Here is a 12,041-nt window from a genome sequence, read left to right on the forward strand (position 1 = left end):
ATATGCTAGTAAATAATGTGGGAAAAGGTGAATATCTCAACAGAAAAAGTAATTACAAGTGTGCTTCAGTAATGACTGCTTTGTTGCTAGCCTGATTTGTGGCTACAGAAGAGGACTCAACTTTGGCCTCTTGGTCGTCATCCAGCGGTGCCTAGAAGCTGTTTGTCACCTCAGGGCTTCTGCAGCTGAGCTTCCCAGGCCTGAGAGCTGTGCTGGATCTTGGCTCTGGAGGTCACAGCCACGTGTCAGAGGAAGCAGGGCTTGTTCTGTGCAGGGATTGCATTCTTCTGCATCACCCTGGGGTTTCCTGGCAGCCTGCTCTGAGGCAGCTCAGTGAGGCACAGTTTAGTCTGGGCAGCAAAGCAGCAGCTTTGCTTTACAATGGTTCAGAGAAGTTGTTACTGCAAAGTGTTTGCTCTCAGCATTCATTATGGAATTACTGCAGAGATGAGCAGCTTGAATTTGTCATTACTTTTCCTCTCAGAGTAAGTATCTCACAGCAATAACTTCTCCAGATGAAGGAAGGGAATGGATTTTGTTGCCTCAGTTTTGTGTGGAGGGAAAGACAATTTTCACACATTACCCCTAAGCATCACTTGGGTGTCCATGTGAGGCAGTTTTGACTTGCTGCTTCACTTTGTTCAGGAGCCAAAATCAGTGCAGAGGCTAGTCCTTCTATCTCATGAGGAGGCATGGCAGCATCTGGGTCCTTAGGTGACTGAGAAGGAGCAGGCAGCTTGAGAATTTTCTGTTCCTGAACGCTTTGAGAGGTTTGTGCAGCAGCAGAAGTGGAAGTGTTCATTGCATACACAGGCATCTCTGTCTTGAACTGGCTTTGGTACTAGGTGAGAAGGAAGAGGGACTGCCTTTGGGGAAGATGCAGAGCTACAGTTTGGGGTTGGTTGGCACAGCTGCAAGCAGAGCTGAAATCCCAGCTGTGCTGTGCCTGCCACGAGTGACCTGAGACAGTGAGTGGCCTTGGCCTCTAAGTCACACAGTGTGTGGTTCAGCCACCAAACAGCAAATGCTCTTGGGAAGCTGGAGTAAAGGCTGGGGAGAGCAGCTGGCTGCTGCAGAGAGCTGCTCATTTGCTGAGTGCAGCTAGGAGTGAAAGCCTGTCACCCCTGGGGCACATGGGGCTGTCCTTGGGACCAGACTCATGCAGGCTGTCATCCCAGCCCTGCCTTGAGTGCTGATTTCTTTGCATGGCTTCTGCTAAGGGATCTCAAGAATATTTGTGGTGCATTTTGTGTGCTGCTTTATTCTCCATGCTGCAGTAACTGACACTAGTCTTGCAAGACCCAGATGAAAGATGGCAGAGGATACTGGCATCCAGGAGCAGTGGCTTCGGTCCCTGGGGCCAGAAGCTCAAATGCTGGCTCTTGCAGGCTGCCTAATGCTGTCATGCTGCATTCCAGCTAGTTGGGAAACTGTCCTCCTAGGATGAGCAGTGGAGTCATCCTTCCACTGATTTATAGCTGAAGCCATCCAGCACACAGTAGCTGGCCTGGTGTTTCTGTGGGTGGTAATGCCCTGGTGAAGGTAAGGATGGCATAAGTAGGTGAGGGAGATGAATGCTTTCAAATGAGCTGTGCAAGCTTTGTGTAACTGATGGAGCAGTTAAAGAAAAGAGCAGAGGAAGGGTAGGGAGGAAATCCCACAGTGCAGGGATCCTGAGAGGCTTGAGGGCAGGAAAGTGGCCAGGAGGCTTTGGCTGTTGTAACTCCAACAGATCACTGGCAGGTTTGCTGACGCTGCAGCTGTGGTGTGGAAGCAGGGGGCATATGGCTTGCCTGACATTCAGGAGCCCCTCTGGTGAGACTCAAGCTCAAGGTGGTGGCTGTGAGTTTTGGTGTGGGGTTTTTTGGGTTTGGTTTTTCTTGTTTGGTTTCTTTTTTAAGGCTTGAAATGGAAAGTCCCAACCCCACCCCCACCCCCTGCCCAGTTCCAACCTTCAGTCCTCCCTGGCTGTCACAAGGTGTGCTCACGCTGCAGCCACAGGCAGCTGGTGCCAGCAGTGCAAAGCTGCTGCAGGAGAAACTAACTCAGCTGGTGCCTGCATATTTAATCAACTTTTCAACTGGGTTTTATTGCCAGCAGCAGCTCCTGGAATGCCAGCCACTTGTGCTGCAGATATACCTAGGAAAGAAAGGAGGAGATGGTACCCCTTTCTCCCACCTTTGTACACCAGCTGAGCTGGGAGCTGGCAGAGCCACTGAGCACAATGCCAAGTGTCAGCTGTGCCAGCAAATGTGTGGTAATTGTAGTTTGGATCCAGCAGTGTTTTACAGCAAACTGCTCCTAATTTCCAGCAGTTACTCTTGCAAAGTGTGTTCTGTTCTGTGCTTTCCTTATCTCCAAGCTGTATCTGCAGAACAGAACTGCAAAGTCAACTCATGTTTTGCAGTTACTTAAATTCTATGTTATGTAGTAAGTAAGGAAAGCAAACAAAGCTAGCAGAGCATCCTTGGCTGCAGCAGGTGAGTTGGACTGGTTCTGATCTGCTTCTCTTTGCCACTCTCTCACCTTCAGACGTTGTCTTTGGTGTCAGATTGGTGTCAGAATTTGTTCATTTCAAAAGAGATGGCCAGGACTGAAAGTGTGAAGGCTGCTGAGCTCTGAGCTGTACCTACTGTGTGCATCCATCATTCTTCCCAAGAGCTTGCTGATGTGTGAATCTCTAGTCCTGGACAGTCTCTTTCTCCAGGGACATGTGTGCATACGTGGGGGTGATAGCTATTTATGGTTAAAAATGCACCATTTGTATATCTAAAACATAACCTCTCTGTCAGGTCTCTCAGGCAGAGGGAAGGAGTCTTCATGCAGCAGATCAGGCAGCTTTCACAGTGCATGTTTTCAGAGGGCATTCTTCCATGCTGTCTTCACAGACTCACAGGATGCCAGGGGCTGGAAGGGAGCTCAAAAGCTCACCCAGCCCAACCCCCCTGCCAGGGCAGGGTCACCCAGAGCAGCTCACACAGGAACACATCCAGGTGGGTTTTGAATCTCTCTACAGAGGGAGACTCCACAACCCCCCTGGGCAGCCTGCTCCAGGGCTCTGCCACCCTCACAGGGGAAAATTTATAGAGCATCAGAGATTATCTCAGTCTGAGTGATCTAAGTCAGGGGTGGAAGATTTTGGGGGAGAACACAAAGAGGCCTGGAGATGGGAGTTTCGTGCAGGTGTGGGAGCAGCATGAGAAGGAGATACATTGGGCTCATGGAGATAGCTGTACCCCACAGGTGAGACCATTGGTGTTGACTGTGAGGAGATTGGGTCAAAGACCAAGTGTGCAAGTTTTGTCTGAGAGAAGGCCATGCATGGCTGGCAAGAGAAGATGTTTAGACCTGATAAGTGTGAGTGCAGTGTAGACAAATACTCCCAGAGAAGCATCTCTTTGGAGTCAAGAAGCACGGATGATTGGAAGATGGTCGCGCATCCAGGCCTTGCATCAGTTGGTTCAGATGCCTCACTGATCCCTCAAAGCAAGATGGAAGCTCCCAGTGATGTACACAAAGGCTGATGAGGTTTGGGGTGAGCAATAAGGCAGTGATGCTGGGAAGGTGTTCACCTCATGGTTCTGCAGGTGTTACAATGCTCTTGTAAAGCAAACCATTGCTGCCCTGGGTACCACTGCCACTCCTTTTGCACTGCAGAGCAAACACAGGTTTTGCCCTGTTGACAGGTGATCAGTGGCACCTGATTCTCTTTCCTCTCTCTCCTTTCCTCTAGCTGCTACAGCTTCTGGAGTCTGAAACCATGCAACTAGAAGCCTTTCTGGAGTGGAAGCAACTGGAAGCAGTGTATTGGCAGTGGATGGTAAGGAATCAAGCTGATTTTGAAGGGTACAGCTTCTTGACTCTAACCTGACTGACCACTTACAAAGGCCTCTGCCCACACAAATAGATGTAGCAAACCAAAAGTCTGAGAGCACTTGAGAAAAAAAACAAAGTAAAAGGGGAGTGTTTCCTTACTTCTCCTTCCTTCCTCCTCCCTTCATTGCCTTCAACAAGGCCAAGTGCCAGGTGCTGCACTTGGGTCACAATGACCCCAAGCAGCACTACAGACTTGGGGCAGTGTGGCTGGAAAGCTGCTGGCAGGAAGGGAGCTGGGGGGGCTAATGGACAAGCAGCTGAACAGGAGCCAGCAGTGTGCCCAGGGGGCCAAGAAAGCCAAAGGCATCCTGGCTGGGGTCAGCAATGCTGTGGCCAGCAGGAGCAGGGAGGGGATTGTCCCCTGGGGCTCAGCTCTGGGGAGGTCACACCTGGAGTGCTGTGTCCAGGCTTGGGCAGCTCAATCCCAGAGAGATGTGGAGGTGCTGGAGCCAGGGCAGAGCAGGGCAAGGAAGCTGGGAAGGGCCTGGAGATAAATCTGATGAGGAGAGACTGAAGGAGCTGGGGATGGTTAGTGTGGAAAAGAGGAGGCTGAGGGAGACCTCATTGCTGTCTACAGCTCCCTGCAAGGACCTTGTGGAGAGGCTGCTGCTGGTCTCTGCTCACAGGGAATCAGTGACAGAACAGAGGGAATGGCCTCAAGCTGCCACTGGGGAGGTTCAGACTGGACAGGAGGAAGAATTTTGTGATGGCAAGAGTGGTCAGGGACTGGAATGTGCTGCCCAGGGAGGTGGTGGAGTGCCCAAGCCTGGAGGTGTTGGAAGGTGGTTTGGCTGTGGTGCTTGGGGCTGTGGGTTAGGGGTGAGCCTTGCAGAGCAGGGCTCTGGGTTGGACTTGGTGGTGCTGAGGCTCTGTTCCAGCCTGACTGTTGCTGTGATTTTTGTGATCCCTGTGCTTTCTGCAGTAAGACTCAGCCCAGCTAAGCTGAGTTGATGCAGGGCAGTTTCCTATAGTTAACCCAAATGAGAATGTTTGATCTTCATCTCTTTAATCTTTTTTTAAGCATGGCAATTGGGCATTCTCTGGAAATTAAGTGGCTTTTCAGAAGGGGACCTCTGAGCTTTATTGCAGATTTGAGAACAACTGAATTTGCAAGCAGCTGATCTTGAAAGCAAGATCATTTTCCCCAGGCATAGAGTGTGTTGGAATTGCTGATTTCCCCTTGAACTGCATTGAGTGATCATAAGGAAATCAATAAGCCTTTCTCTGTGCCTCTGATGATTTTTCAGGCCAGTGTAAATGCTGCCATCCATCTCCCTTCTCTCTACTGCTTTTGCCCATTCACAGTTGCTGACAAGAATCCTTCAGAGCACCACATTAGCTGTGTGAGTTCAGAAGGTTTAGAGAATCAGCAAACTGGCTGCTAATTGCCATCACGAGGCTGTTTGGGGGGAGAGCATCGACACTGGCACAGGCCTGGCTCCAAGCAGGCAAAACAGAACTGCAGTGTTCTGGCACTTCAGTATGCCCACCACAACCTTTGCCTCTGAGGCTCAGCAGTGAGTCTTAGACTGCTTCCTGGGATTAAGTCCTAAATCACAGAGTCACAGAAACATGCAGGTTGGAACAGAGCCTCAGCATCACCAAGCCCAGCCCAGAGCCCTGCTCTGCAAGGCTCACCCCTAAACCACAGCCCCAAGCACCACAGCCAAACCACCTTCCAACACCTCCAGGCTTGGGCACTCCACCACCTCCCTGGGCAGCACATTCCAGTCCCTGACCACTCTTGCCATCACAAAATTCTTCCTCCTGTCCAGTCTGAACCTCCCCAGTGGCAGCTTGAGGCCATTCCCTCTGTTCTGTCACTAATTCCCTGTGAGCAGAGACCAGCAGCAGCCTCTCCACAAGGTCCTTGCAGGGAGCTGTAGACAGCAATGAGGTCTCCCTCAGCCTCCTCTTTTCCACACTAACCATCCCCAGCTCCTTCAGTCTCTCCTCATCAGATTTATCCTCCAGGCCCTTCCCAGCTCCCTTGCCCTGCTCTGCCCTGGCTCCAGCACCTCCACATCTCTCTGGGATTGAGCTGCCCAAACCTGGACACAGCACTCCAGGTGTGGCCTCCCCAGAGCTGGGTGCCAGGGGACAATCCCCTCCCTGCTCCTTGGCAAGTGTTAGGGTTAGTGTTTAGGGATGGCTCCCCAGGGTGCTGAGCCACCTCCTTTAAACTCCATTCTTACCCTGAATGGTTTGGACTGGATATCCTTGAGGTCCTTTCCATCCTGGTGTTCTGTGGATCTCTTCAAACTGTTGCAGAGGCTTTTCATTTGGTTTGCTGCTGCTGGTTGTTGTTCCCACCTGCTGGAGGATGATGGGGGTGAGATGTTGTCAGAGGACACAGTCCTTTTCTCTTTCCACTGCCGCTGTGGCTTGCATTGCTGACCTGATGGATGGGGTGATTCTTGCACAGCTGCTGCCTGCTCTTCCTGAGGGCTGGGGCAGGAGCATGACACAACAGCAGCAACTGGAGTGACTGAATGATCTCATTCAATGGATTTCAGATTAACCCCCAAAACAACACCTGCCCCCCCAGGAACACAGCAGCTGCTCTTGACCTGCAGTTTAGCTGCTCGGTGTGCAGAGCGTGCCTGCGGTGCCTGTCCCGGGCCTTTGCTCAGCACCAGCTGCTGCTCTCCCTGCTGCTTTGTGCCCACTGGCAGTGCTGATGCTTGCTCAGGCAGGAGCTTTTGTAGGTGTCTTGGGGCATTCTTAGCTACCTTACAAAGTTGGTTTTTGCTTTCTTGTATGAGCCTAAAAACCTCTTGCTGGGGAGTAAGCCAGAATGTGTAAGCTACCTGCAGAGGAGACAGGAAGGGGGCAGGAACCACTCCCATGCTCTTTACAGCCATCTTATACATAAGTGAAGGCTGATAGCATGTTGCTACCTTCCCAGTCCCTCTCTCTAAGCTAAACAAAATCAGTTCTCTCCATGTCTCCTTGCAGGCCATTCAGTCAAGCTTCTGATGCTTGTGGCTGCTCTCAGCTGGGACTTCCCCTCCTGTCTGTGTTTAACTTTAGGTGCCTCAGCCCCGTGTCAGGCTGGCAGTCAGTGCTCTCCTATCACAGGAGCTGGTTTATGCTTTCTGCAATGGTACTTGACTTTAACAGTATGATTTTGGTGACTTCTGCTTTTCTGGCATCTCTTCCAGCAGTGCTGCTGCTGAGCCAGTATTTATGCATGTGGTTTTCCCCTTGCCTGTGTGCAGACCACGCTGCTCCACTGCAGAATTCCCTCTCACAGCTTTCAGATTCCTTCTCCAGTTTCCAAAGATAATTCTGACTGCCAGTTAAGCCCTTAAACGAGATTATGACCTCTCCTAGTCAGTATCTCCTTGATAACAATATGGAAAGAAACATTTAATGCTCTGAGTGAGGAGGCCTGGGGCCTTCAGCGATGCTGTGCTACCCTGGCATGACTACGGTCTGTGGGCACCACAGTGTGTGGGTGCACGGGCACATGCATTTCAAGGGCTCTTAAGCTATTTGTGGGGGTTTGAGTGTTTCAAGCAATGGCTTCTATCTCCAAAGGCAGCTGCAGAATTAATTATAGAAGCAGCTAGGTGGTCATGCTCCAGCAGAGCTGACAGCCTGCAGCAGGCAGCTCTTGGGGTTCCTCAGTCTGCAGTGGGCACAGGCGGTGCCGTGGGTGTGACAGCTCGCTGTGCCACGCAGCAGGTGTGCAAGCACCCATCTCCTGCCTCATCATCATCACTTTCTTACAGAAGGCTGCAGAAGTGCATCCAGCCCCAAGAGTTGGAGGGGGAGGGATGCATCCAGAGCTTCAGCAGTGCTGATGGTCTCTCTGTCCCGTGAGTGTAACCTCATGGCTGAGGGCAGTGGGAAATAGCTGTCGGCATGCAGCACTTTCTATAATAAGCCAGGTTAGCAGCACAAGTTTTCTGTTCACTTAGAAATATGCTACAGTGAACTGGGGAGGTTATCTCTTAAAATAGCTCTGGAATTGTGGAGCAACTGCAGACTGAGATGGCAGCAGTGAATTCCTAGTTGTGAGTTACCAGAAAGTGGGGGGGGAAGAGAGGGAAGAATTTCGGTCCCGCTGGAAAGTAACTTCAGTTGGTTTTTCCCTGTAGGAAACTGTGCTGGATAGCATGGCTGGAGAGGGAAGTACTTGTGAGTCCCAGGATGCTCATGTGGAGGACAGCAGGCTGGCAAAGGGGACCCCGTGCTGCCCCTGGGCTGACAGCCTGGGTGGGCAAATCCAGAGGCTGTCCAGAGATCTGATGACCCTCCAGGACCGGCTGCACGAGCTTGTGACTCACCGACGGGCTGCGTGGTGTGAGAAGGTAAGGCCTTGGGCAGCCTTCTGCAGCACTGATACTGTGATCACTGTAAGAGCTTCCATTATTCAGCTCTCTCATCACAGCCCATTTTAGGGCAGCTTCCCTGTTGCTGCTTTGTGTCAACCTTGCTGCAGTCTGGGTGTCAGATCTGCAGTTACTTGTCTGTTTATGCCCACAGCGTGCCAGGTGCTCTTTCAGACTCCGAGCAGGCATCTCTCCCAGGGAGGCAGCGTGCTGAAGTGAACTAAGTGTTCTTTTGGAAGGGAAAGCATCAAAGGGTAGGGGTTACAGAGGAGAGAAGAGAAGAGGAGGAAATCGTGGTAGCTCCCGGAGGGGACAGAGGCAGCGGGCTGAAAGCATCAGCAATGGTTATAGTGAGAGAAATAAAGATAGGTATTCACAGGGAAAGGAGGGTGGGAGAGCTTGTCATCTTTCCCTGAGTTAGTCTTTGAAATGCCTGCTGGGGGAAGGAATAAGGAAGATTTGAAACCTGTGAAGTGAGAGAAGGGACTAAGCAGAAGATTTGGCGGAGGAACAGACTGGCTGTGGGAGGCTGGCTGCGGAGGCGAGCAGGTGACATGAAGGAAGTACACACGGTGTTCGCTGACACAGGGATGGGGAGACACTGGGAAGCACCAGGAGGGGGCAGATGCAGATGCAGAAGGTGAATCTGAGTATTAACACACTGGCAGGAGGAGAAGATTCAATGACAGCTGAGGCATTAAGAGGAAAGAAGGATACCAGAGGATCTATGAAGACTATGTGTGGAGGAAAGCAGGAGAGAAAGAGTTGGGGCAGATGGAACAGTAATGAAAGTGCTGTCTCACTGGTTTGTGTCTCTGCTAACTCAGGGGAGGGGTTGGGGGATTTTTGCTTCAGGTTTTGCTTGGTTGGTTTTGTTGTTTGCTTTTGTTTGGGGTTTTATTTCAGTGGAGGTGATGGTAGACAAGGTTGTAATAAGACCAGCTGAAAAGCTGACAGGTTGTCAAGTCAAGAGGCGTTTGCTTGAGTTCAGAAGGGTCTGTCATGAAAACTGTGTGTGGAGAGCTAGGTGCTCTCTTCCAGGATAAGGAGCTAATTAGGATGAGTGGGACTGGGATAGGAACAGGGAGCTGCTGCCTCACCCAGGCTATGGAACTTCATCCCCCAGGACCCTGTGGGTATAAGCAGTGGAGGTGGCTTTGAAACCTGTTGGGCGGATTCTTGGAAGATGAATTCCATCAGAGGTTATCAGGCATGCAAATACAACTTAGAAACCACAGCAGGCTGCAAGGCTACAAAGCATTGCAGGCTGGGGGAGCAGTCTGAGGCAGTATCTCCATAGATTTGCCCTTCTCTTGCAGCCTTCCCTAGGCACTTGCTGCGGATGGCTGTCGGTGCTGGCCGTGGGTGCTGGGGAGCAGGGCTCAGCAGGGCTCCAGTGCCATCACACTTGGCTGCTTTTCTGGCAAAGCAGACATGACCATTGCAGGATGACTCACACCTAGGACTCCAAAAATAGAACTTCCAATGCATGATTTCCAGAGCAAGCCATGCTCTGACTCCTGCTCTGTAACAATATGGGTGCTGGTAAATGGTGTGTAACAGCCACATCGAAATGGGAAAGGAAGTCCGGAAGGATGAGCTGCTGAGTTCTTCATTGTGCTTGGAAATAGAAGCACTGATTGGATTTGAGTGATGGCTGGTCAAGTTCCAGTGTTCCTGAGATTCAGTGAGTGCCATGTGAGTTTATGACTGGGGGTAAGGAATGCAGTGCATCTTAATGTGCTGTTAAAAGGATGCTTTAGCCCCAGTGCCCCTCTGCTACGTGCCCTGGAACGGAACTGGTTCGTCACAGCACGTGGCAGCGGCTTTGGGGATGCTGGGGGGCAGGGGACTCACACCAGTGCTCTTTATACCAGCCCTTCCTGTGAACAGTGTTTCTGCTTAGGTGATGCTCTCTGCCTCTGGGCTGGCTTTTTCTCTTCCCCACAGTCAGGATCCTTGCTGAATGCTGGCTCCTCTATCAGCTGCCCCCTTCAGTCTTTTCCCTGGGGAAATAAGCTTATCAAACCTCTGTACTACTGTAATACTTCTGTAGTCAAACAAAAGGGAAGATACAGCAGTAGCTAAAGTGGTCATTATCTGCAGCTTTGTACCTGGTGATATGGAGACATCTGGAAATGATCTTGGCTCTCCCAAGCGTGCTCAGCTGAGGGACAGGACAGCTCGGTGCAGCTCTCCTGCCTGCCACCTTGTGCTCCATAGAAAAGAAGGTGATGATCCAGGGAGCAAAGCTGTCTGTAGGCCTGCTGTCTGTGCCAGACAACTGAGTGGAGACTGTTCTGAGGGATTCAACATGATGTGCTGTGGGGAGAGGACTCCTGGAGCTCAAGGTGTGCTGGGGCTCCTTGGAAGGCAGCAGTAAGCATGTGGGCAGGGCAGGCTGGGCTGGCATCCTCTGATTGCATTTACAAATGGCCTTTGGTGCAGCCCCTGGCAAGCTGCTCAGCCCAAATGAGCTGCCCCCCTGGCTGTCTCTCCTCTCACCCTTGAGCAAACAGCAGCAGGAAGCGGGAGGAGGCGGCTGGCAGGGGCCTGGGCGGCTGGCAGGGGCCTGGGCGGCTGCTCGGCCTGCGGGTGACTGCTCTGGGAGAGGAGGTGCAGAGCCAGGTCTCCAGGTGGATGATGCCCAAGAGGAGACTAAACCCTGAAGAGCACGTGAAGGACAGCAGCACAGCATTGTGAGAGTCCTTGTGCTGAGCAGTGGTGAAATGTGGGATAAAACTGCCTGGGGCTAAATCAGCCAAGATGAATCTGAAGGGAGAGTTGCAATCGTGTGCCGCTCCCGAGCTGACTGTCATGGCTCATGTGAGTGAGCTCTGGGGATTCAGACCATGGTTCTCTGGAAGTGTCAGTGTTCAGAAATGCTAAACTGAAGCCTGACAGTTCTTAGAAAATCAGAAGGACCCAAAACTTGATGAGTCCCAGCCCCTCCTGGAATGCTTTGTGCAGTTCTGGCACAGGGAGGGGAAGCGATGATGTCCCTCCCAGCTTGTGAGAGGCTTTTCTGCAAGGAACAGAATTAACCAGGTTGGAAAAGACCTTCAAGATCAGCAAGTCCAACCTCTCACCCAACACCATCTGATCAGCTAAACCAGGCTCTTAAACACCTCCAGTCATGGGGACTCCACCACCTCCCTGGGCAGCACATCCCAAGGGCCAATTACTCTTTCTGGGAAGAACCTCTTGCTAAGATAAAGCCTAAACCTCCCCTGGCACAGCTTGAGACTGTGTTCTCTTGTTCTGGTGCTGGGTGCCTGGGAGAAGAGCCCAACCCCCACCTGGCTCCAGCCTCCCTTCAGGGAGTTGGAGAGAGCAAGAAGGTCTCCCCTGAGCCTCCTCTCCTGCAGGCAGTTTGCCTAGGCTAGAGCTGTTTGCAGTAGGAGAGGAGAGACTGCAGAGAGATCTCACTGGAGCAGGGGGAAGCCTTTTTTTTGTAGTTCTGCTGCTACTCTGGATTTCCTGATGGCTGAACCCAGAGAGAATTATTGGTGAAATTAATGAATTAAAACCCCAACAACCATTCTTAAGCAAGAACCATAGAAAGTAATCTCTGACCAGGAAAGCCTTTAGCTGCTGGCTACTGGGGCTCAGGGAGTTGTGTCTTCTGGTGAGGCACTGTGGAGGATTTTTCTAGACCTGAACTTACTCCTTAGCTATTGGCTGTTGGAGAAAGTGCTGGGTTGGATGCAGCTTGGGTAGAGCAAGGTACAGTTGCTCTTTCTTTACATCCACTTTAGCATCACAATGCAAGAGAGAAACTGGGGAGAGTCCAGCAGAGGAAAATGCAGCTCCTGGTGAGTCTGG

At 51.5% G+C, this 12,041-nt stretch overlaps 1 protein-coding gene across 1 annotated transcript in view; it reads left to right on the forward strand.

Annotated features, from left to right (window-relative positions):
- TEDC1 (tubulin epsilon and delta complex 1) overlaps positions 1-12,041 on the forward strand; it is an 87,828-nt gene that overhangs the window by 53,000 nt on the left and 22,787 nt on the right. The window contains exons 6-7 of the mRNA XM_054165490.1: positions 3,734-3,820; positions 7,983-8,195. Of these exons, the coding sequence (XP_054021465.1) occupies positions 3,734-3,820; positions 7,983-8,195 (300 nt within the window). The remainder of the gene's footprint in view (positions 1-3,733; positions 3,821-7,982; positions 8,196-12,041) is intronic.

This window comes from Dryobates pubescens, chromosome 11, assembly GCF_014839835.1.
Source record: "Dryobates pubescens isolate bDryPub1 chromosome 11, bDryPub1.pri, whole genome shotgun sequence".
Classification (NCBI taxonomy): Eukaryota; Metazoa; Chordata; class Aves; order Piciformes; family Picidae; genus Dryobates; species Dryobates pubescens.